Source organism: Pezoporus occidentalis, unplaced genomic scaffold, assembly GCF_034315485.1.
Source record: "Pezoporus occidentalis ecotype Australia unplaced genomic scaffold, CSIRO_AGI_Poc_V1 ctg3, whole genome shotgun sequence".
Lineage (NCBI taxonomy): Eukaryota > Metazoa > Chordata > Aves > Psittaciformes > Psittacidae > Pezoporus > Pezoporus occidentalis.
The window spans coordinates 21400592-21426882 of NW_026914940.1; the positions used below are offsets into that span (position 1 = coordinate 21400592).

The following is a 26291-nucleotide window of genomic DNA, read 5'->3' on the forward strand; positions in this document are numbered from 1 at the left end:
TTTATCAAGCGGAAGAAATACTAGGTTATATTTATTTAATTCCTTGGGAGGCAGCTCTTTCCTTCCTAAAAAATGAAAGGTGTCATTTGAGACAGAGTTTGATGAGCTACTGAGCACATCTGAGGTCTCTGAGGCTTATACAGGCCTGAGGATCTTTGGACCTGGAAGTTATTTTGACATCTGGATTTTAATTCTCATCTTCATTGCAAATCTTACGGTTAAAATGACATTGCATGAAAATGTGTGTTTTCCTCCATGTGCTCTTCTACAACTTTCTTATCTGCACTCCCTCCTTATTATGACTTTAGGTTATTTGTTCACTATGTCCATGGCAGGGGGGGTTGGAACTAGATGATCTTAAGGTCCCTTCCAACCCAAACTATTCTATGATTCTATGTGCAATGTAGCCCATTAGTAGAAGTTGTAATGCTGGGTTTGTATGTAGCAGTATGTGTTGCTAATTTATATGCCTCAGATGCTGACAAAAATAAAGATCAAAACTAGTATTTCATTCCTCAGGGAGAACAGATCAGACTGTGTTGATGGAAGACTGCCCTAGATTCATGAACGAAGTATTGACTCATTAGTAGGTTGATTCAGGAAATGTTTTCCATTTCCCCCCCGAGTTAGGTGGTTGTGCTTGTTTGTGATGACAGAATATTTGCAAACAAAATATAGATTATCCCTTTCCTAAAATGAAATTATTTGTGCTATTGGAAAATTGTTGATTTTTTTTTTTTTTCACACTCACACATAGGCAATTCTGACAAGAGAGAAACACAGAGAGGCACTGGACTTCATCAGGGGAAAAGTACCTAGGCCAGCTAAAGGAACATACTTAAAAGGTGGATCCTTCCCTGCAAGTAGCTGGGGCAGTAGTGCCTAATGTGCCCCAGTACCTGGCAGGACTCCAGCCTTTATTTGCATCATCCATCAAAGCCAACAATGATTTGTTAAATGACCCGTTGCTTTTAATGGATGAAATGTAATGAACTGTTTAACATTGTGAGAAAATATTTTTAGAAAGGAGAGCTTGGTCAAAGCTAACTCTCTCCCCTTCCTATGAATTCAGGAGATTATTTCATATATTATTGAAACACTCTGTTAGCAATTTGCTTTGACTAGTTCTGGCAGCAATCTGTTGAGGAAGACAGGTGCCTTGTCATTCGTAGCAGAAAGTGCCTCTAAATACCTCTCGGACTATTGCAGCAGCTGTCTGATTTTTTCAGGCTTCTGTAAGATACTGCAGTTCAGTAAGAAGTATTTCATTAAGCAATGTAAGTTATATACATGAATGTAATTGTGTATACTGTGGCATGCTTTTTTCAGCCGAATGAGTTCAGATCCAACCCTCTATTTATTTGCAATCTATTTGCAAGGTTTGCAAAGTGGGTTTTTTATTTTATCGTTTATATTAAATATACTCTGTGTTTTCATGTGCTGTTAAATTATTTACTGTGGAGCATTCTTAGGCTTTTGGTTATATAAACAGTTATATGTGTATACATATACTCAAAGTGTGTAAAAACAGTGCAACTGTAAATTAAGGAATCATGGAACGTAGGGGTTTTCATTTTTGCTTAAAACAGGTTTTAATCTTTTTGGTTTTTTTTGTTTTGTTTTGTTTTGTTGGTTGTTTTACAGTTAAAGAACCTGAGTTTAGAAGAGTTACAGATGCGATTAAAGGCTTTGGACCCTATGATGGAACGAGAAATTGAAGAGCTTCGCCAGAGGTACACTGCAAAGAGACAACCTATCCTAGATGCAATGGATGCAAAGAAGCGGAGACAACAAAATTTCTGAGTTTGCTATACGTGCAGAGATAATACTATGAGTCAGTGTGGACACTTTGTAAGTCTGAAGGAATTTGATTATTAGAGTTTTCATGACCCAATCTTTTGAATTTTCCTTCAATTACAGTGGGAGCAGTGAAAGAGCATACATGTGGTGTTCTGCAGAGAAACTTTAACACTTGTGTGTATTTTCAGTCTTTAATGGAATAGAAGTTTAATCTGTTACGTCTTAATCCTTTTCAAGTGTATAGTGGTAACTCAGTGTTGTACTTTGGGGTTGTGCTTTGGAGCACCTGGAGCGATTTCTTAATTGTGCAACACTACAGAGCCTTATGTTGCAATGGATTTTCCTCCCACTTGGTAGCGTATTTATTACATAATCTTTGGTTATCCTATTTATTTTATGCCTGTTTTCTTTTTTTGTTAGGAAGTATTAGGATGATATTGTGGAGAGCAGAACCAGATTAGATAAAACTAGTATTGTGGTATAATTGAAAAGCTCACCAATCTTTTAAAAAAGTCCAATTTCAGCAGGCTTCCCAATTCAGGACAGCACTTGAACATGTATCCAGCCCATTCATATCAGTAGGATATATGCATAACATGAGTAATAGGCGCATGTTTTTCTGCTCTCGTGAGCCAGGGATTGTGGCTGTAGTTGATCAATCCAGTTGTTATGCTACAGAGCATTCTTTTAGACAGTATTTCTGTCATTTTTACGCACACTGAATGATCCTTCATTAAACAAGAAAACAAGTGCCTAATCAGTTTTGATTTTTCTCTTCTTTAGGAGAATCGATACTTGCAGTCACTCCTTCAGTGTAAATTTCCAATTGCTATTGCAATTCTGACCAGTATAAAACCGTTTTGCACTGTAGTTTTATAATGAAGTAACAGCTACACTTTCTGAAAATGTTTTTTTTAATTCATTTAATTTTTTTATCAGTTTTCAGGGGAGAGGGCAGTTATTACTGGTTTGTGTTTAGTTTGGTTTCATATTATAGGTATGAAAGGATAGTAATTTAAAAGCCAAAGAAAATGAATTGAATACTTATATATAATAAGTACTGAAGAGAAGCAATGTTTTGCAGTCCTCTAAGGGTTTTGTCCTGCAATCGCTAGACATTCAAAATTCCTGTAGTCGTCTGCTGATTGATTTTGGTGGATCAGAAATTCAGGATCAAGCTCTTAGTATCTTTTTGCAAGTTCTTCTGTCTGGTTTATATTGTGGGTTATCTGGTAGGTAGAATTTACAACATTGCAAGAAATATTTCAGACTTAGCAGAAAATGTGATCCACTTTCTGAACAATCTGCTGTGTTCTGTATTGATACCTTTACTCTTGTTGCCTTCTGTGTAAATAACTTTACTGTGATAGTCATACTTCTTTAAATACTACAGCTGAAAAGATCTTTACATTTGAACCATGAGCTGTTAAGCTTTTAATGGTGACTACTGTATGGGCATCTTCTGTTAAATGTTGTCTGGAAGTTTGTGATCATCTCATACCTCTTCACATTTACCGTCATCATACGTGGACCATTTAGATGGAGCAGTGCAGATATTGAAAGTGGTGCATTATGTCATAAAAATGATGCAAAAGGAAACCAGAAGTTTTTACAAGATCAGTGTACTACAGCCGTGCTGGGACCAGTACATGGGTTTGAGCTGCATATAGCCGTTGTTGCCATTGTCATTCTGTGTGTTTGCGTGCATGCCACGCTCTGACATACAAGCCCAGACTGTTTGAACTGGGGCCATCCCTTACGAAGAAGCAAAAACACAGGAGATCAGCAGAAATTGCTTTAGGCAATATAAATGCACCTGGTAGTCTTAGGCCTCACATTTATACAGTGAAATGATGAGAAATAAAAAATGGTGTAATCATATCACAGTGTCATTAGAGTATACTCATAATGCAGAAAAAAATAACAGCACACCCCCCCCCCGTATGGTTCTTATTTATTTAAAGTGAATTTCTAATTCTTGAATTTTCTCAAAACTCAAAGGTGTGTGTGCATACATGTATTTGTGTAGGCATACCCACATATATGCATATCTATATATAAAAGAAAAAGTATAAAACAGATTTAAACCATCAGGAGAGGAACCTAGCTTGCCTTTTCTTGGTGTGCCTTTTAAACAAAGTGTCATTGTGCAGACACTCTTGCTTGCATCTTTAGCAGCTTTCTTTTCCCTTACTCTCTTAAACTATTCCCTCAAAAATTAGACTTTGATTTTTAATAATGTGGCTTTACAGTGTAATAGGCAATGTAATAAAATGATCACAATTTGCATATTTTATGTATTCTGAAAACTTGGTAATGCAGTGTGTTAAATATGAATTGCCTGTCTAGGAGACTCCACTAAAAGGCTGTTTTAGACTAGAGCTGGTGCAGTCTGACATCTGAAAGATATCAGAAGATAAACAATATTCTTTCTTCACTCCTGATCTGTCTGCATGGAAACAGCTCAGATTTTGTGCAAATGCACAAACACAGGTGTGGATTATACATGGAGGAGAAAACTCTTGAGAGCCATGGAATGAAATAGAAGTGTAAACAAGGTACTTAAAATGGGTGAGAAGTAACTTCTGATATACTGCAATCTGGGATATATTGGACATTTGTGACCAAAGAATACTTTCACCAGTTAAAATGAAGTTAGTAATGTTGCCCTTTTAATACGGTGCACACTGAAGTCAGTGTACGAGCTGTCTTTGGCTTCAGAAGCCAGTGTATTGGGCTCTAAATAATGTGCAAGCATAATTTAAAGAAACAGGTTTTATATTGAGAGATAGATATGACTTATTTTTGTTTCTTCTGTTTATGTAAATGAATTAAGTCATCCATGTTGTTGACTTCCCATCTCTACTGGAGGATGAGCATCTCTGTAAAGGAAATCCGACAGTACAATAAATACTACATTTTACAAGCAAGCCTTGCAAGGAAATCTGATACAACTACTGACAAGTTAACCTTCAGTAAGATTTTAACCAAGCAATTTCTTGTTTGCTTCTGACTTTGTATGTTTAGATTTAGTAAGTAAACAAATTTTGAAACATCATTACTTATTACTAAACATTTGTAATAAAAGCTAATTTTTCATGTATAACAGTTGTCTTGTTGTTCATTCTAACAGAAACAAAATTACATAAATAATAACCATCAATGTTCATTTCCATTGTCATCTCTCATGCTTATAATACTGAGCCCAGCTGTGAGTGCGGATAACCACATCACTTGAAGTCAGCTCTGGAAAGGATTTATCCAACTCAAGATGTTGCTGCAAACTCTAGAAGTCTGAGGATCTCAATGGAAGAGTATCGGGCGTATCCTCAATATTTTGTGGAAGCCACTCTGCAATCTAAGGTTGCTAAAGGCCTAATCCTGAGGGAGCTGAGCATCACCCCAACCCACTGGAAATGTTCATAGACACCCTTTACCTGGAGGTACTAGTGGACATTAGCAGCCTTAGGTGTTCCTTTGATTTTTCTAGTGTAATGAGAAGTACAATAGGTAATGGATAGGCTTAACCAGGAGAAGAAAATCCATTTAATGTCTCAAAATTTACTCCATAGCCCATTTCTTTTCTGAATTTTAAAAATTACTGCTTAAGAATTTGCCCACAAAGGCACTTCAGTAAAAGAGACTTATGAGCAAAACTCCTTAATGAACCATGGTATGCTTGAAGTGACAGAATTCTGCTGCTAATCTGAACTAATCTGACAATTACTGGATATTACATTTATTTACTGTATTTGACCATGTATATTTAGATGAGAGTGCCCAGTGGCTCAGGCTGCTTCTCCACCCAGCGTGTTGAACTTCCAGATACAAATACGGCTCATGATGCGTGAATTCCTGCACAAGTCACCATTAATAGGCAGTGGTGCTTCCACGCAGAATGTATACTGTGCAACTTCTGTAAAGCACTCTGTGTGCACACTGTTTTATCAATGTGATATGATGAGGGTTACATTTTCTTTTTAAGTGTATATATAGTTATAAAACTAATTAAAAAGACCTTATGATGTGAGGAAGTCTTTATTTCTTTTCATTCATAAATATTCAGGGCTCCAGTTTACTGTGGTATTTATTTCTGTATTTCCAAAGCAATGATGGATGTTCTGTAATCACAGAATCATTTAGGTTGGAAAAGACCTTTAAGATCATAAAGTCCAACCATTAACCCAGGACTGCCAAAGTCCACCACTGAACCATATCCCGAAGTACCACATCTACACTACCTCCGGGGATGGTGACTCAACCCCTTCCCTGGGAATCTTGTTTCGGTGCTTGACAACCCTTTCCGTGAATTTTCCCATTATCCAATTTAAACCTCCCCTGGTGCAACTTGAGGCCATGCTATGCAGTTTTCTGGGACACTAGTTCTGGGATATTTCTCTACCAGGCTGTGGTACAGCAGTGTCTGGCACACTATTGTAAGTGAAAGCCTTGGAGAAGTCTTCGGGTGTTTTTGCTGCTGCTTTTCCGCCTGCTCTGGAGGATGAATGTGAGCATTACTTCTGAGGGCACCCCTGAGCCGAGTGTTCTTGGAATGTTGTGCACAAATGCAAATGTTGGCAACAGCTTTTATTCTCTTTTTCTATTCAGTAAAGTCTCGGCTGTCCTGTTTTCCCTTCATTTGAAAATACAGGAAGTTCAGATTCTAACCAGCTCTTTCTCTTCCGGGGTGTTTGTTAGTCCCACACAGGCTAGATACTAGGTACTTTTTCCCACTGTTTGCCTCACAGATTCCTCAGGATAGACTTGTGGTTAGTTCCACTGGGCCTTATTTGTCACAGAAACAGGAAGAAGCAAATCATTAAAAATCAATTTCTTTGGGGAGAAATGAAAAAGCAGACAGACAGTGCTTGCATCTCTCCAGGTCACTGATGAGGCCAGCTATGGATGGCAGCGAAAAAGTGTGGCTGACAAAAGCAAATGAGGTAGCCATCCACATAACTTACTGCTCTATGTTGCTGTTTCACAACTGATTTTTCATTCATGTTTATTGTCTTTTATATTTGTGCTTTACTTATTCAGTTACTACTTTTAAAGATAGAAGTTTAAAATCATGAATTTTTAAAAAATTGAAACATACCATAACTGATTAAATAAACATGGGGGAAAATCCCAGTCAAAGGAAAGGGTGGTGGTTTCTCTTTTCCTCCCCTACTCCGTTCTGGGGTCATGGAGGGTTTCAGCTGCAGCTGATGTTTGTCTCTGCATGGAGAGGCTTTCCCTGCTCTGTCCCTGGGTGTTATGAGTGCTGAATGGGCTGTGCACATGCTCAGGATGCCGTGTCAGTGCTGTGCTCTCGTGGGAACCACTCTTCCCTCCTACCCTTCTCTCCCTTCCCTGTTGCAGCGGAGGCACTGAGGCTCCTGCAGTGTGAGGAAGCAGCACAAAGTGGTGAGTAGCTCTTTGCCCTCAACAGGCTCTGTGTGAGTCTGGAGGCTGTTGATCAGCATCAGGACAGCACTGTGCTTAAACCAGTGTCTGTGGTCTAGGGGCCCTTGCAGGAGCCAGCTCCCTTTCTCACCAAGGCCACGCCGTGGTGACAGGTGGCTTTTGATGCAGAAGGCCACAGCTGTCTGCTGGTTCGAGTGCAGCATGGCCACAGCCCCTGGTGCAGATGTGGGCATGGCCACCCCAAGGTATGTGAAAATCACATTGAAACATTGAAAAGTAAAAAGTTCCTTGTGTCCAATTTCATATTGATGTACAAAAACCATTTAGTGCAGTGGGAGAGTCTGTGTAATGGCATCAGCTAATGATTGCTGCTTGCTCTACACCAGGACATTTCATAGAGTAGTAACACTATCCCTCAGTCTCCCAAGTTGTTCTTGTAGGCACTGGGTTTAGCTTTGCTAGACATAATGGTGAGAGCGGGACTTTTCATGTGCCGCAGGCAAACAGCCAGCGTCTTGCCTTGTGCTTGTACTTGTTCAGTGCAAACAGGCCTTTCTGAAGGCCACAGCAAATTCAAAGGGGATAAACTGAGAGTGAGCAGGGAGCTGCCTGGAGCCAGCCAGCAGGAGAGCGATGGAAGGAATGAAACTAATGTGATCCTGGGCTCCAATACGGGTTTTCTGATCGCGACAGTGGGGGAAGAAGTTAATGCTATTTACTCATGCACTGCAAACCCCAGCAACCTTCACAGTTCTTTTCTTTAGGTGTCACAGCTTCAGAAATCAAGTTTGTAAATGTACACAGCCACATGCTGGTATATCTGGATGTATTTTTTCTCTGTCAAATTAATTAAATTGTGTGCTCTTTACTAAAGACCTGGACTCTTCTTCCTGCGAACAGTTGGAATTTTATATTACAGTACCTCTCCCTAGCCAACTCCCAGAGCAAAACATGTCCCTCCAAGTCCTGTTTCTCCCCTTAGGGCCAGTATTTGGAGCTGACCAGTATAATGGTTCTCTCACTGTACAAAGGTGTGTGCACACACACACAGAAGCAACCCCCTCTACCTCTTAATTCATCCTTTCATTCCCTTGGTGTTGCTGAAAGGGCTGATGCACACATCGATGTTTATAACATGACTTGTTCCCCTTTTCAGATCTTCCTGCTGCTCTGTGTTCTTCCTGGGCTTCCAAGCCTGCGTGGTTAAGGAAAATCTCACAGCCAATACATCAAAGAGGGAGACCAAAAGCTTTTGATTTGATTTATCTGACACTAAGCCTGTAGTGTGATGCATCAATTGATATTTCATTTTTATTACAGTACAATGGGGTATACAGGCTTAACAGCAAGAGGTGTCCTTTTGATCTCATGCACATGAAAACAGGTGTCATAGTCCAGAGATTATGGAGGTCAGAGATTATTTGAAGAAGGATTAAGTGGAGTTATCAGTTTTCTTAGCAACCATATCCAAAAGCATGAGATTCTTTTTAAAATGCATGCTGTATTCCAGTCCGTAGGTATGTTGCATTTTTGTCATATACCGATTTTCCCTGCTGAAACTGTGGAAGAAGACCAGAATTTTTTTAATTGTTTTGTATTAAAAGAATGCAGAAGCAAATCAAACTCTGTACTTGTATATACAAGTAATAAAGAACTTCTTCTGAGTCTCCTAAAATCCAGGAAAGGTTTTGTTTAGTTTTTCCTGTTAGTTGATCTTTACAGAGTAAAGTTCTTAAGACCATCCAGAAAATAATGGGGTAACTGTGTTAATGTTCAGCACTGCACTGATTTATAGACGCATAATTGCTTAATCCAAATCCGATTTACCTCTGAAAGTGAACAGAAGTCTCCAATGCAGTAAGTGCTAGTTGAGTATTTCAATAAATACAGCTGAAATACTGCTCTGATGCATTCCAGGAGTCTCTCTTGTGCTGTTAGAAACTGAACCAACCAAAAGTGGTTTGTAGTCCAGTGGTTTGTAATGTATGTGCTAGAAATTCTTGATGGACTATATGCTTGTATTTTTTCAGCAACCTGTCCTGCTAAGGAAGCACATTCACCACTGATTGCTCAGGTTTCACACAAATACAGTAGCTTTGGGGCTGTATATATTCTACAATGCGATGTGGCTGAAATCAATAGGTAAAGTGTTCTATTATTTGATAAACCTGTTTCTTCTAATTAGTGTATTTATAACTCTTTTGTTGACACCCAGATATTTAAACATCCCCCACATATGTAATTATTGGGATAAATAAGTAATTGAGGATTTCTAAGATCACAGGATCCACATCCCAACAATTAATGCAAATTTATTCCAAGGGTGGGTATAAGTTTGAAGCCTTTTAAGTGTAGCTAGCATTGATTTATTCAGCCCATCAACTGACACAATTCTTATACATCTCATAGCACTTCAGTTACAGCCTCCACAGAAAACACGACAGTTGGGTCCTATCTTGCAGCTGGAGTAGGAGGGAGTCTTAATCGCCAAGTGTTTGACTGATACTTTATTTGTAGGCAGATGCTGAACTGAGATGTTTAGTTCAGCTGCCTGCTCTAGAATGAGGAATGACCATTCAGTCACACTGAAGAAGAGATCACTGCTGTGTTTCTGAGCTGCTTTCCGGCTTCTGTTCTGATCAATGGAAATGGTGCTGCTCAGGGCTGGCACCGTGCTGCAGACCCAGACAGCTGCTGTGTTCCCCCACCACAGCCGGTGATAGAAGCAGCATGGCCTTATCCCAGAACACCACGAGGCTGCCAGCCTCATGTTCAGAGCTCCCTGTTGCTGATGCGATTGAGAGGGGGTATGGCTAACACCCTGGCTGTGCTGAAACATTTGGGAATCTGAACCTGGGGATGCTGGTCTCTGGTGTTTGGTGCAGATCTCTAGATGAAACCATGCAAGTCATGGCTGTCCTGTGCACTTTGCAAGAAAAGAATCTGAACACTATTCCAGCTGCAGCTTTGCTTTCTAGTCAGGTTTATTCTTCTTTTCTGAACTGTATAGGATTAATGTTCTGTTTAAAGGCCCATGAACCTAGACTAATCTTGCATTCACCATGGGTTTTTTCTCACCTTCTTCAGCAGGATGGTGAGATGCATTTTGCTTTCTTTAATTGCGCTTTGTCAGGATGGAAAACTGTCAGATATTCTGTGATTCTCTCTTGTTTCAGGAAGCATTAACTGTCAGAGCCTTTTTCTTCTATATTCTCGGTATGTCTAGACTGACCTTTCTCTGAATCTAAGGGGATTTCTAAGAAAATCAAATGCACCTAGAAACGCCTGCCACCTCCTGTTTCCAGCGTGACTCCCATCTCCTGGCTTGTTCAATGGTTTCAGTGCTTTGAGGCTCCTGCCAAGTTTGAGGAAGCACATTCATATTTTTGTGTACTGGTGGATGGGCCAGTGCTATGTAACAGCTCAACTGAGGAGGGGGACTTTGTGCTCTTCAGCACTGCCCCGGTACCACTGGTGAGAGCTCCAGCGCGGTTCCAGTTTATTGTGCTTGAGGCACCTGAGAGCCAGGAGTGGGGCTGCTCCCACTAACAAGTATAAGGAGGGCCCAGTGCATTTTTGCCAGTGAAACCATAAGAAATTTGCTCTCTATTTACAAAGCATTTCCAGCACCGCAGCTGAGAAGCTCCATGCACAAACTGACTGTCAAACCTGATAGCTCACCTGACAGGCTGAATACAAAAGGATCCAAGAAGGAGCTGCTGCATCCCCTGTTGAGGAGACCTGCCTATCTCTCTGCTGACTGTGCAAGAGAGGGGTAGACACGTAAGAGGGAACTGGATGGGGACGCCAGCTCTCTTGCTGCTTTCCAGGTTTCAGCTGTCTTCTTTAGAGTGTGCTCCATGGGGAATACCAAGAACCACTCCACCAGAGAAAAATACATCCAGGCCTTCTTCCTTTGGGTTTTCAGGGTAGGGATGGAAATGTTATAGAAGGATCATACTAACAGAAACAGCAGGAAGCTGTGCCTTGGTATGGGAAGAAAACGAAAGAAACAGAGAACAGATTTTTCCACAAACTAAATCACATCTTTGATGTGTTATCTTTGGCCATACTTGGAATACCTAACATATGGAGGTGATAGCCCATGATCTGAAGTGCCTAGGCACTGGTACAATAGAAGTAAATCAGAATTTACTTGGTAATTAAGCAGGTGGTCATTAAAGGGGCTATGCTTGGATATCAATGTTGAGAACAGTTCCTAGAATGGCACAAAACATGGACAGTTTCCACTGAAAGTTGGTAGGATTGACATTACTAAGTCAGGAACTCCAGCCACTCATTTTGCTGTGCTACAACCCCACCACATCACCCATTCGTTCATTGCATGTCAACGAATAGCCACGTTGGGATACAACAAACAGACTGTGAGGGTGGACCAAGAGGTACAGGAATTTAGATGGGCAGCGCAGTGGCTGCTTATAAGCAAAGAAAGATGTTTAAGTACCACTCATCTTCCAAATGTGATTGAAGGTTTTCTTTGAAGGTCAGCGGTGTGATCAGTGGAACAATCTGCTCAGAACCACACAGACTTGTGAACCTCACAGAGCACCGGTGCATGTGGTCATGACAAGCAGATGCTGGACTGTGCATTTAAAACTGGGAACTCTTCGGGTGATTTAGAGGAGAAATTGGCAGGTTTATAGCAGACTTCTTCTGATCCCTGAAAACTTATCCCTGTTTGTTTCTGAGCAGGGACCAGAGAGAAGCCAAGCCCCTGTTTTCCCCTGAAAGGCAAAAACAAGAGGGAGGTGCTGATGTTTCTTCTACACTTCTGTGAAGCTGAAGTGTTGGATTTGTGCCACTGCCTCCTGTAGCCAGGTGCATGCATTTATCCAAGTGAAGACTTGCATGATTTAGGGTTGTGTGTAAAGGGTGAGGTGATGTCAGGCAAACAGTTTTCTGCATGGTCTGGTGGGAGGTCAGTTTGAGTTTCAGCACCTGTGAGATGATTCTCAATCCCCTGTACTAGGAGGAGAAATAAATGCCAGAGCCAGACCTTTGTCAGCAGTGTCATGCTAGCTTGGGAAACAGTTTCTAGACTGTTTGGAAGTTGCCTCCTCCAGTTGACAACCCATCATTTTATAAATGAGAGGTGAATCAGGGTGATGTTTCTTAACAACTGCAACTATTGCTCTGAAGGTGCAGACATTACAGCTGTCTCTGAATCAACTAAGCAGAGAACTGTTGCTTTGAATAAGGTATTAATGTATTGCCTTTTTTTCCATTGTTAATCCAGCAAATTATTCTCAGGCGGGAAGCATCAGGAAAAGGCAGAATCAGTAAAAGATGCTTCAGAAACTGAATATTCTTTGAGCCCTCCCTAAATAGTGGGAAACTTGAAGTTACAGGAGATCAAATTAATTTGTGGTGTAACTTAGTGGGAAGTCAGGCACATAAACTGGGAAAAAAACAAACAAAAAAAAAACATGATGAGAAAAGAACAGTTCTGGCACAGCCCCTCACCAAGGGATAGGAGTGGTGACTGTGGCTTGAATGTTGTTTGAAAGCACCATCAAAAGTAGATTCAAAAGTCTGGAGTATTGTGAGAAGAAATGAGTAACTAGCACAGCAAGGGCAGTTACTCTAAGGTCTTTCTGCTTCTTGTATGTGCACAGCTGGGGCCTCTAAGGATGGGGGTTGTTTGAGAGGAGATGAAAAGTCATGTCAAGTTGATTTAGCTGCTACAAGTGCTGTTTTTATGTTGCTTAGTCCCTAATCTGTGAGGTAGAGAACAAGAAGCTTGCACTATTTGCTCAACTGAAAAATGTGGGTTCCCCATCACGACCACCAGTTAGGAGAATGTATATGATTAAAAGAAACCTTTCTTCACAATGAGATCCAGGCTTCTCTTTGATCATAAATATAATACCCTGAAACTTAAATCAGTTCTTAATCCTTGATGAAATATACTTTTTTATGCATTTAATTTCCATTTTGTGGCACAAAGCTGAGTTCTTGAGTGTGTCACATGCTACTGGGAGAAGAAACTCAGTACAAAGAGCACCAAATACAGTCATTCCCTGCAGTCTCATAGAGTTCCATACAAAAAGGTACAAATACTGGAGGTATTAAAGTTGGAAAATTAAATGCGAAGTTCTTTGTTTTTAATTTTGCAATGTTAAGTAGCTCATGCTATAGATAATATGTGAGGAAAAAAGCAGTCTGCTTTCGAAATGGATGAAGTAGTCTGCAGAGAAAGAGAGAATTAGCAACTGATGAAAGTAAGTGAATAATAAACCAGGCAATAATGCAAAATCTGAACATACATAAAAAGCTTAATCACAATCTATATATAGTTTTTATATCTCAGGAAAATAATGTAACATATTGCTTTCTTGAGGACATCTCCAACTCTCATAATAGCCTAAATTTGTATGAGAAATCAAGATTCTCTAACAGTTTATTCCTGGCAATAAAGTAAGTAAGTTGCCTCATTTGAAATATTCCCATAATCCTCATTTAAGCAATTCAAAGGTCTCATCTGAAAGAGAATAGGAGCAACATTTCCACCAGTGCCAGGAAGGTGACTGTCACAAGCCAGGAGGAGCACATGCCAAGTGCAATGTTCTTCATTAAACTGCACGTCCGTAACAAGTGGATTTCTGACCACAACAGTTTCCAAGTTTCAATCGCTGGAGAAAGTGGACAATTAATCCTCTCATGCTTCATTGCTGACCCGCTGTTTTATAGAAGTGAAAATGCCCCACTCTTACAAAGAGTGATTGAAGAAGTCTGGTGAAAGCAACAATTGTTCAAACAGCATACCACCTCATCTCCTCATTGTGAGGCTTTGGAGAGATTGAACTTTTCTTTCAAACTGAAAACATTTTTCTGTAACTTCATTTAATGAGAGACGAAGATTCTCAGCACTTACTGGATTGAGCCCTAGAATAGAGGTTACTTCATAAAATGGCAGGAAAGGTGTGCTTCATTCTTCCTTACCAAGATATTTTGAGGGAGCCAAGACAACATCGTTTAACTTGAACAATCATTATCCTCATCAGTGAACAGTTCTCTTAGTCATAAGCAAATATTAAAACTGCTGTACAAAGCAATACAATATGATATAATATTCAAACATATTAAATCTAAGCAGAAGTGGTACAGAAAGAAAAAGCTACATCTCCTAGAATGGCCAGGGGAATACAACTTCCAAAAAGAAAACTAAAAGGAAGCTTGGCAGGTATAACTCTGTGAAACTAAGCATTAAGGACATGTGATTGCTGTCTATAAATACAGCATGCATGCAATCACTAAGAAGAAAATGAAATATTTAAGCTAAAGAACAGTGGTGGCATGGGAAAAAACCCAACTGATATAAAGCAGCCATTAATAAAATTATGCTGAAAGTTGCACAAGCCTTGGAAAGCAGCACAGATCTGGAATGCTCTTCCGGAGAATGGGAGAGCAAAAACCTGACTACTTTTAACTTGGAGTTAGTTAAGTTTATGAAGGGAATTCCTGTGTACTGTGTAAAGTCATTGTCATGATAATAGGAACATATTAAATTTCAGTACTTTATTTATTTAGTGTCTTTGATCCAAAGCACTTATATAAAAAAGCAATAATATAAATTCCTTTCAACCAGTACAATAAAAGTTGTAATTCCTTGGGGTATTTCATTTTCTTTAGTAAAACACAATTTGGACACATTCCATTCAATATTTGCAGAAATGACAGAGCATTGGCCTTATGAATAATAATAAATCTAGAACATAACATAAGCTATAGGTTATTGAAATGATGTGTTGCAAAGTTTGGTTCCAACCTTTGCAATGCCGAACTAGCAACAGCTGAGGGAATAGGTTTACAGGTCTCTTTGAGTAACTGCCCTGAAAGTCATTGGCTTTCAACTCTGGGAATCTACTGCTTGTGAAACTGAGATAAAACCACTGCTTGGAGCTGGATTCTTCAAGGCCCTCAGCCAACAGACCTAGAGAGAACTTGCAGTGCCCGTGACATCAGTACAAGAGTTTGCCACCCTCACAGCATGTAATCCAATGGGAGTGTATGTGCTGCAGAAGCCCGTCTCTTCCTTCCCTAGTTTCTTTCATGATGTGTCAATCCACCAGGCAACCTAGTGCTGTGCTGTGTTTTGGATGGGTGTTTGTAGGTGTATGATAGTTTACACACATGCAATATGAATCAGGGACTAAACTATTGCATTTGTGCCTGTGAGCTTGCCCTCCAGAAATGAAAACACTAGCAAAATCTTTAGAGTTTGGACAATTAGTTTGGATTATCTAGGTCTACCTTCAGGGCCGTGCAGATGACTCTTTGATTTTCAGGGTCAGCAAGCCTAAATAAGGGATTCCCCCTATTCAGGGGATTCGTGCTTTATTTTGCCAGTTGGGCCACTCCTTGTTGCAGTATACAAACACAGGCTTCCAAACATGACAATTTTAGCTTTAGTATTTTAATTTCTCTTCAACCAGTGTGAATTTATTTTCTAAAGCTCTCCAGTCTTCACAAGGAAAACTGGAAAAAAAGATTAAAAATAATTAATTGGAATGTTATATGTAATAAATGGAGTGAAAAAGCAGCAGGATCTGAAAAGAAATCCTGTTCTTCCCCCAGAGTGACAGTAGTTTGTTTTCTATCACAGATGCCTAGAAGTATAAAGAGAGGAAAGCAGTGGTTTCTGCCTGTCAGCCACAAGTGTTTAATCTCTGTACAATTGCATAAGGGGAGAGACTGAGCACTCAGAAAAGAAGTTTATGCAGATTCATGATTACTCTTGGAAGCCCAGATCATCTGCTCTCTCATGTCTTTTTTTTTATATAAAGAAAAAAGTACAGGCCAGCCCTTGAAAGGACTTAAATTGTCTACATCACAGAAGCAGGTAGGAGGATCTGCCCACAGTGAGTGCAGTATTGAGCTCTTTCTCTTTATCTGTTCCTTTCTTAAGTCCTTGTACTCTTCCTTAGCTGTAAGTTGTGAATTCCTTTCTGAGGGAAAATGTGACTTACAGGGTTGTTTTTTTTTTTTCCTTAGAGTTTCCTTGGCAGAGAGCTTAATGGAGTTGTCTGCTATCAACACCTGCTTTCAAGCTTTCCTGATAAAATTAGATTTTATAGCTCAACATCACATATGGCATCTTTATAATTAGTCTTTTTGCAGTATATGAATGTCAGTTCCTAAAATGCTGCCTTACTGTTCATGTGGGAATATTTCGCCTCATTAAACAAATCCAAGATTTTAATTGGAGCTTCTAATTGTTGAAAACCCACGGTTTTGTATGTCTAATCTCAGAACCATTTTGACAGACTGAAATACAGCATATCTTCAGCTTCACTGGAACCAAGCTGTGTGCAGATCACTTCTGGAAATGGGAACCTGAGATGTCGTCATTGGCCTCCATACCTAGAGTCACCTGTGGAAATGTAGTCTTTCAACACGTAGGTATCTGAAAATGAAGGGTGGGCTTCTTCAGAGGGCTCATTACTGACCTAATCTTGGAAGCAGAGGTAGGTCTTTGCTTAGGAGCTTCTGAAAAATATTACCATACAAAACATTTCAGAACAAGAACACTCAGTTTTTAACACACATGCTCAAGGGTAAGCAAACTTCCACTGAAAGGTGAAGCTCAGAGGTCTTTTCAGACACGTGACGATCAGAATTACCAGTCAGAAAGATGTGGAAGAGTGTTCCTGTGTCAGTGATTCACAGGTGATTGTTTCAAACTGCTATAAAACGTATGGAAGTCCTGCACTAGTACAGATACCAGTACAGGTGATGGGTGATGTTTTCATTACTCGAGTCACAACTGAGAATCTTTATTCCACTTCAGTACGCTCATTTCTGTGCTCAGATGAGGAAATGCACAAACCAACAGATCATCACTATACCACCAGCACTAATGTCATGGAAGTGGTAACATTTGTATGGAAAAGTCAGCATTTAGTACCGATGCAACAGGATGAATATGTGCAAAATGTCAACTTGCAATAGAAATGTCTTTAGTTTCTCAAGTGCAAAGTTAGTGCAGTGTCAGCAACACTATCCTCTAGGAAAAAAAAAAGACAAATAGGAAAACATTTACAAACATAGCTCTTGATAGCTCTCATGCAAACTGCTGTCAAACTTGTACACTAATGCAGTGAATCGTTCAGGCTCAGCTCACTGGGGGTACTCCTGCTCATATTGGTAAGACTGGCCATAAGGGACTTAACTTTATAAGCATAGTAGTCCCTCAAGTTGACGGATGGAACTTCTTTCATGCCATCACCAAAATCACAGCTTCTCATGGCACTCTCTAACTGCTTCTGACGCCTATAAAAGTGGGAGAATTTATTGAAGATCAGTGTAATAGGAAGCACTACCACTAGGATACCAGCTAGGATGCATGCAGATGCTGTCAACTTGCCAGCAGTGGTCCCTGGCACAACATCCCCGTAGCCAACTGTGGTCATGCTTACGGTAGCCCACCACCAACAAGCAGGGATGGTGGCTAACCCCTCATTCTCTTCTTTCTCAATGGTGTAAGCCACTACTGAGAAAATGGAGATGCCGACAGAGAGGTAAAGTAGAAGAAGCCCCACCTCTCTGTAGCTATACTTCAGGGTGGCTCCAAGGGACCTGAGACCTGTGGAGTGTCTAGCAAGCTTTAAGATGCGAAAGATCCTCATGAGTCTCAGGACTTGTGCAACCCTGCCTAAATTTGCTAAAGTTGGACTACTTTCCACCACCAAGTTGACAATTAAAGTGATATAAAATGGAAGGATAGACATTAGGTCAATCAAATTCAGGGCATGCTTGAAAAACTTTAAAAAGTCAGGAGCTACTGCAAATCTCGCCACCAGTTCGAAAGTGAACCATGCAATACCAAAATGTTCCACGATTTCAAAGCGAGGGTCTTCCTCAGGGTTCCCGTTGCTGTCAACTATCTGAAAGTCTGGGAGGCTGTTCAGGCACATGGTCACGATGGAGCCCAGCACCACCACTATGGAAAGGACACTGAAGATACGGCTTAAGACTGAGTACCCAGGATTATCCAAAGCAAGCCAGAGCTGCCTTCTGATGTTTCCAAATGGCTGTTTATCAAATTTAGAGGCATCATTGTAGAATGCCAAAATCTCATCAAAAGAAGATGTGGTGCTTTCCTGGTCACTTTGTTCCTCCCATTTCTCTTGGTCTGGCTCCATTTTCCTCCCATGGTAGCTGTAACTGCAGCAGGAGTCTATAAAGAATTCATTGATTCCCCAGTATTCAATCTCCTGGCTGAAAGAAAACACACAGAGTTCACCCATCACATGGAGCTTGCCAGTGTTATAAAAATGTAGCACGTAAGGAAAAAGCTCAGGGTTCCTGTCAAAATAAAATTCGTTCTTGGTGTCATCATAGTCATCACAGAGCTCCAGGATTGACTCCTTTGAGTGGCAGCTCAGCAGTTTGCCCAGCCTGGTCTCGGGGAACCTTAATAATGTGTTGGATCTCATCTTTTTCTTAAAGCCTCCAACGTTGATGCTGATCTCATTGTCTTCAAAATTCGCTTCAGATAAAGCCTTCAGATTCTGCCCTGTCATAGTGAGCTCCTTCCAGAGGTGTACAGGGAACGAAAACCTAGGATGAAATTACACAGTACATCGGCAAGATGAGCAAATCTACAGGATGTTCACATATTGATGCCTGCTTCTCTTTCTCTTTTTCTTTCTCTTTCTTTCTTTTTCTTTCTCTCTCTTTCTTTTTCTTTCTTTCTTTTCTTTTTCTTTCTTTCTCTTTCTTTCTCTCTCTCTTTTTCTCTCTTTTCTATTTCTTTCTCTTTTACTTTTTTCATTTTTTTCTTTTACTTCCTTTCTTACTGTCTTCCTTTTCTCTCTCTTTCTTTCCCTCTTTCCCCATTTTTCTCCCTTTCCCCTCTTTCCTCCCTTCCCCTCGTTTTTCTTTTCTCCCACCTCCCACTGAAGACACTGAGGGCGGCTCCTTTGTTCCCGCTGCAGGCTCCAGTCCCTCCCCGTACCTTTCACCTGGGCTGCGGCTGTCGCTCCTACGACCCCCCCATTACCCACGGCCTTTGTGCGAGCGGCTCCACCCGGACCTTTCCCCCCTCCCGCCCCACCACACCAACACCCCCGTCCCTAGGCTGCCGCCACTCGGGGCCGGGCTCCCCCCCCCCCCGCGTTGCTCGCCCAGCCGCGCCCCAGCGGCCGGAGCCCCGGCCCTGGCCCCATCTGCCCCGGGGGCGCCGCCGCCTCCGCCCCTCTCGGGCCCCTCGGCGGGGAGCCGCCCCTCCCCGCGCCCCGCCGCTCCCGCCCTACCTGCTCTCTCAGCGGCCGCGGCCCCCCGCCGGCGCGCCCTGCTGCCCCCGGTCCCTGCCCGCCATCGCCGCCGCCCGCGGGGGCCGCCAGGGCTCGCCTCGCTGCCGCTGCCGGTGGGGTGCCGGTACGGGTGGGCTGCCGGTGGCGGTACCTGCGCGGGTACCGGTGGCTGTGGGGGTGCGGTGCTGAAGGGACAGCGGCCGCGCGCCGCCCCGCTCAGCGGCGGGAGGCGGCGGCACGCGCACTCGTCATGGCGACGACCCCCGCGGCTGCCGCCCGCCCCGCCGCTCCCACGTTCCCCCAGACAGACCCCGCCGGGCGGTCGGGGGCTGCAGCGCGGAACGGCGGCGCGGAGCCGGGCAGCCGCACGGCGGGAAGGCGGGCGCGCGTCTGGGGGCCGGTGGTCGCGCTGCCCGGCTGAGGAGGGGCGGCCCGGCGGAGCCGCTGTGTCGGCGGTGCCTCCGCTCCTCGCTCTCGCTCCTGCCCCCGCGCACCGGCGCTGTGCGGGCACGGCAGCGGCGCCGCAAACCGGGGCTTCCTCCCCCCCGCGATCCTGCCTCACGCCGGCCCCGAGCGGCACAACTTCCCGAGGGGGGCCGCCCGCCTACAGCCCCGCACCCCGCCCGCTGCCCCCTCACCCTGCCGGCGGCAGCGCGGGCAGGGCCCCGGGTAGGGCTGCCGCCACGCTGTGGGGCCGGGGGTGCCCCCGCGGGGCTGAGGACCCGTCAGAACAAGCAGTGCTGGGGAAGCGGCGCTGCGCGCCGGGGCTGCCCGCCGACCCTCCGGCGCCCTCCCCACACGGCCCTGCCCAGCGATGCCGGGAGGAATAATCCTCGCCCGCTGCACCTCGAGCGGAGGGGCTTGGCCGCCCCGTACCGCTGCTCCTGGCGGGGCAGTTTCCGCCCTGGCATGTGGAGTAATGCCTAATTACATGGTCACCCATGGCAGCGTGTCTGCCCACGCTGGAGGCGGCTGTGAAGTAATCTCCCTCCTCCTGCTGAGCCCGGCGGGAGGCCGAGTTTCCCTGGGGTTAAGGCTGGTCCTGGCAGCTATGGGAAGTGGTGGCAGTCCCTGCAGAGCATAGGTGCTTTGTACCGGGCTAACCCACATCACGTCCTGCCAGCTGCTTATGACCAGCGCTCACTCATGATCCCACACATGCGGAGTCCAGCTCCTGGAAGTGGACTGATGTTGATGCTTTGCAGGATTCGGAGGTGGGGGGAACGAAGGCTTGCTTGCTTTCCCCAGCCCTGGCAGAGCATTCCAGCTCTATGCATCCCCTTCGGCTTGTTCCTCAAACAAGCTCCAGATGCTGCCCCTGCATGCTTTTTCTTGGGTGGTGCTTGCTTTTGCCTTGCTTTCTTGATGGTGAGTGCCTTCTGCCTCTCTTTCCCCCTTGGTCCTTCAGCATGGCTCTCCCTTTGTGGCACATGCCCTGGGTCAAGGCTCTGGGTCTCGGTGTGTTCACCAGACGACCAGTGGCACCTCACAGGACGTTGACTCCACACTGAACTATGCACACCAGGCTGACCTCCTGGGCAGGGAAAGTGCTGCTGCCGCTCAGTTCAGTCCCCACAGCTCTTTTCCTCCTGGGAAGGGGTGCACAGGGGAGAGACACTGCACATAGCAGGGAGAAGGCTTCACAAATGCAGTGGGGACTTGCGCCTTTTCCTGTAACAGCAGCTTTTCATCTCCAGAAAGGCAGCTCTCACGCTTCCCACTGGCAGCCTAGCTGTTAGGTTCGTTTGTGACAGCTTCCTCCTCTCAGGGCTCTGCTGGCAAAACACTCACTGGGGATGCTGGCTTTTAATGCCTGGGGTAAGAGATGGCAGGACACAGGACTGGGAACCTTCACGTTGGTATTTCTGAGTTCGATGCCCCCTCCCTGTTCCCCAGGGCTCACAGGACTTCTCTGCTGTGATTTCCCACTCACTGTTAGAACAAAAATCTCTCATGTTCCTTAGTGATGATGCAAGGAATCGTTAGCTGCTGCTGGTGGTGCGTTCAGGTGGTGTCTGTGTGCTTTCACCAGCTCTGTGCTACCCCAGGTATCTAGTCAGGGCTTTAAACATACTGAAACATCATCAGAAAATTTGTAAAAAAAAAATTGCATTACTTCTCTTTCTTAGAGTAGATATTTTTTCCCTACTGCTGCTTTGGAGGAAACTAAGTGAAGATACATTTAGAGGATTTTCAAGCTTTTATACATTGTTCTTATCTTCTAAGCCACTTGGCTAAGAAAAAGGATTGTAGGCAGCCTCATACTCACCCATCTCTGCTCTTATCCGTACCCTGGAAAAAACACTGGTCACTTTTCTAACATGTATTTTCTCATTAAGAGGCACAGTGAAGTTTATGTGGAGATACTGGAGATAAACAGCAAAGTAATATTGCTGTGTGAGGATACAACTCCCCCTAGTCAAATACAACTGCCTCTGTAATTAGGGCTAATTGGCTCAGCCAGAGAATTTTGCTAATAAGGCTAAAATGGTTCCAGCACCGAAGATAGTAATCCAAATACACCTGAGTGCTTCTGCACTCTGCTCCACAGATACACGGCAGGTCTGGTGCTGATCTAGTGCTTTTGTCTTGCCCAGCAGTAAGTACAGGATGAATTGCTGTGGATGCACTATTGCTGGTGGAATCCAAGGCAAAAGATCTGCTTTGATATGTCAAAAGGAATCAGATATGTCAATTCTGCACTAAGAGCTTGTGATGTGTCAGGTAACAGCAAATTTTGGGATGCACTAATAATAAATTGAATAAACATATACCAACACTGTGTCTCCACTGACCTGTGGACACTTCTAAGACCGGGGAGAATGCAGGAGGAGTGCTGGGGTGGGCTGGGAATTAAGGAAGTGTGAAAAATTGCCTGTTGGAGGGGGTTGATAAATGAGTGACTCGTATTACCCTGAGGTGGTGTTACAAAAGCTCAATTAACTTTAGGTTTGCTGGTTAGAGTTGTTGACTCTGAGACTGTGAGAGAGAGACGGCTTTTTCTCTTGGTACGATTTCATTTAAGGAAGATGAGAAGTAGCCAGCACTGTGTAAAAACACTCTTGGTATGTACATGTGCCCATCAGGGCTGGTCTGGGTCTGGATACATAAACTAACTGCAGAGTGCTTGACTGTAAACCCTGCTTTGGGCTTGTGGTGACCTGAACTGTGAGGAAATGTGGAATTAATCATTGTGCTAGTGACCGACTTGATGTAGGAGGCTGCTGCCTAAGGAGCAGCCTTAGGCAGCAGCCTAGCCCAGGTAGTCCTCGGGCTACCTCTCCTGTCTGGTCCCTCTTGGCGGTGCCACCACTGCAGCAGCTGCACTACCCTGCAGTGAGTTTAATGCTGCTGAGGGACTCTGTTCCGCAAGCACAACAGCTTAGATATGTTGTCAGCTGTGGAAGAAAACCTGCTATGACTGCTGCTACTTCTACAGTGTTAATGAAGTTGAATGTTGAATATGGAATATAATAATTAATATTGCATGTGATAATCAATATTGAATGTAATAATTGCATGTGATAATCAATATTGAATGTAATAATGACGTTTAATATTAAATAGGGTCTAAAGGAAGATATGGGACCTAAGTCAGTGGTTTTATTGGCACTTCCACTTGAATGGTGGATAGATTCACTTTGGACTTGAGGACACAGCTATCTATTAAGCTGAAGGTGGAACTGCGGTCTGAACTTAATATTTACTGGAACGTCGCCTTCTGGCCCTGGAGCCAGATTCAAATGTACAGTCTTGTTGACTATCTCCTTTTATTCCAGATGGACTGGATAATCTTGGAGTCCTAATGTGTTAGTTTAAGATCAATAGATACGGTCTGTTTTAGTTTGCCAAGCCTTACAGGCTGGGAGTGAAGCTGAGATCCTTTCATGACAGCATTCCTACTGCCTCAAATATTGACTGTGGCCAATTGGTGAATATGTTTAAAAGAAATAAAAACACTTTGCACATAATGCTCGTTTAAATACTGAAAAAGGATGGTTGCAAAATACTGCCAAGTCTAAAAGAATGAGTGAGTTGAAAATGTGTTTAAACAAATTCATAAAGGCTACGTCCCTCTCTGGGATATTTATCCAGATGATCTGAGTACAGCCTAAATTTGACAGAACCCTGACTGGGAGAGAATATTGCAGAGGAGGAACCTTTCTAAACATGCTTTGTTCTTACCCCTTCATGTCAGCAAGGTAAAGCTGAAATTAGACCTGCTACATGATCTTTCACCTGTTCTCAAACTTCCCATAACTGCAGGCAGAAGTGCCATGAATGCTCCTTCTGTAAGTGCCCTGACTGACATGTCTGCTTTTCTTAGGAGGCAAAGGCTTTGCACAAGCTCTTGTGCCATTTGCAGTATAAAGTGGGGGAGGGTCAAACACTTTACTAAGCTAGAAGTTTACAAGGCAGTGATAGCAGTGTCTGACAAGAACTTTCTGTTTTCATACTGTGATGGAGTGGAACTCTAGTGGACCACAGAAAGGCCATCTGGCAGCTAAAGAAACTGAACCATGGACTGAACATGAAATAACATTTAGTTTTGGCTGACAGCAGCTCAACAGAGTGACAAATACTGATCTTTTGTGGTGCACCGATTGCATGAGCAATGAAATTTTACTGTGATGACTGCACTATTATGCCTTTTGTTGTGAGTTGACCTGCTTAGTCACTGTTGTGCTTGCTCTACCTGTTTCTAAACTATGAGGGACACATGATAATAATTTACTCTTGCAAGCTCTGCGGGGAGCGTTGTCTCCCTTGATTAAACCACCATATCCCAGAGTCACGGAGTGCAAAGAAAAAAAGGATTATTAGATAATTGTGACTGGCTTAGTATAGATTGCAGAATTTCAGCCTTCTGTCCCCTGCTGGAAACTGGTGGCTGAGATGGGTGAAATAAATCACATTACAGACCCCACTGTCAACGTATTAGAGGAGCCTGCAGTGTGTATGCTTACATGAGCATTTTACTTGGGCTTGTGCTTTTGAAGTGACCTGCTTGATCAGCTCCACTACCTTGATTTTGTTTATGCTGACTCTGAGAACTATATTTCTTTTGGATGCTACAGGAGTAAGCATTTTCAGTAGCAATAAGCAATGGGAAAGAAGGGGTTTCAGAGCTGTAGTTTTGGATATATGATGGTGACTCAATACAGTTCAGTGGTCACTTTCCCATCATTACTGGTGCAGTCAGTAAGAGCATGACCTCTTTGATATTTGCTTGAGTGCAGATGAGGAGAAAGAGGATCTTGCTTGGATCCAGGTCATAGCTATTAGTTTTAAATTGTGGCAAGAAAGCCTAGCTTTGTGCTGTCTGTCAGCTGACTTGGAGCATCTAAAGGCTATTTCACTTGAATTTGGAACTTAGCCATGTGTTTCTTCCCTTAGACTTCTCACACTTCTGTGTCTAGAAAACAAAGCCATGGGAAACCCAGCTACAGCGCAGCTCCTCTGGGCAGATCCCCAGATTAGATATATTCTCAGCTGATTTGCTCTCACTGAGAACATGTCTCATGCTTAGATGGTGCAGTGCTTTGTCTCAGTTTTTCTTTTTGCACTTTTAAAGAAGACAGGGAAAATACTACTTGCTATATGCAAGTGAGAAATAGCTCACCCAAAGCTAATCTGGGACCCTTATTCTGAAAAGAATAATTAGGATAATTTCTTGTTTTCATAGATATATATCTGTGACACAGGCATCTCCATTAAAAACCCCAGGGGAGCAACCCTCACTTGGAAACATTTTACTCAGAAAGCATGAGAACCTCCTCCAAACGTACATCTATTTAAATCAGGGAGGAAAACTGATTTTGATTATGAAATGAGCATGTCGAAGGACAGGAGGAACCTCTCAAGCTATGAGACCCAAGGTCATAGGTCTAACATCCTAGAGAAGCAAAGGGCCACGCAATACTTTACACAGGTTAGTAAGCTTCAAGTCAGGATTGTTCAGTGTTGCAATGATGGACCAGCTCCAGTGTTACCACCACTGCCCGACCTGTGTGTCAGTATTACCTCCTTCTTTCTTGGCAATTCCTGACTTTTTTTGAGGAAGTTTGGAGCTAGGAGACCCTTTGCTAATCCTGTGTTTCAAATAAACAGCAGCAACATTGAAATTCACCCAGAAGAGACTGCTTCTGCTGCTGAACACAATTTCTTTATCCAGTGAATCCCCCTCCCAACTCTTTGGATGAGTTTCTGATGGGTATCCAATTCTTCTTATCCATATAGTCATACCATACAGCATATATCCTGCCATGAGACCTGCCCTACCGCCCTTAACACCCTGTTAGCGCAAACAGCACCAGCACACTGTGCTGCCTGGCCTGTCTCAGGTGCTCTGCAGGAGTGTCCAGCCAGGCAGCCTGCCATTGTCTTTTGCTGCCCAACTTCATCACTAGGGATATTGGCAAGGACAGACTGATCATTTCATGGCCAGCATTCACACAGCATGAGGCTAGTCTGCAGTGAGCCAGGTAGATGTTGGAATCATGAGAATCTTTACTTAATAAAAAAAAAAAAAAATTAGGGAAGCATAAGAGAAAGTTATACTTCATCTACCCAAATGTATTTGTTTTACAACTGAAAACCTTAACATCCGGCTAGATCAGTGAATGAGATAAAACAAACAAACACAAGAAATGGAAGGTAGGCATACCAGCAACATTCCCTGCACCTCCCGAAGGTGTTTCTGGAGGGGCAGAGCAGAAGATGCTCTATCAGCTTTCTGTGGCTGTGTTGCTGCTGTCACCCCTCATTGGCTGCCCAAACAACTTGATGCTGCAGTATCTGGTG

The 26291-nt window shown here is 43.1% G+C and overlaps 2 protein-coding genes across 3 annotated transcripts in view; one reads left to right on the forward strand and one right to left on the reverse strand.

The window, feature by feature from the left end:
- The window catches only part of STK3 (serine/threonine kinase 3), a 124906-nt gene extending 120000 nt beyond the window's left edge, over positions 1-4906 (forward strand). For both annotated transcript variants that reach the window (XM_062627336.1, XM_062627335.1), the window contains exon 11: positions 1645-4906. In XM_062627336.1, the coding sequence (XP_062483320.1) occupies positions 1645-1803 (159 nt within the window). In that variant the 3' untranslated portion in view covers positions 1804-4906. The remainder of the gene's footprint in view (positions 1-1644) is intronic.
- A 10724-nt stretch (positions 4907-15630) lies between these two features.
- On the reverse strand, positions 15631-19604 carry KCNS2 (potassium voltage-gated channel modifier subfamily S member 2). Its single transcript, XM_062627331.1, has 2 exons — positions 19488-19604; positions 15631-18792 (listed from the first exon to the last, which is right to left on the reverse strand). Exon 2 carries the CDS (start codon positions 18753-18755, stop codon positions 17322-17324), a length of 1434 nt encoding a protein of 477 aa, XP_062483315.1. The 5' UTR covers positions 18756-18792; positions 19488-19604; the 3' UTR covers positions 15631-17321.
- Positions 19605-26291: the final 6687 nt, after the last annotated feature.

Excerpts from the sequence above, each read along its gene's own strand:
- KCNS2 (XM_062627331.1), bottom strand. The coding sequence starts at position 18,755 with ATGACAGGGCAGAATCTGAAGGCTTTATCTGAAGCGAATTTTGAAGAC.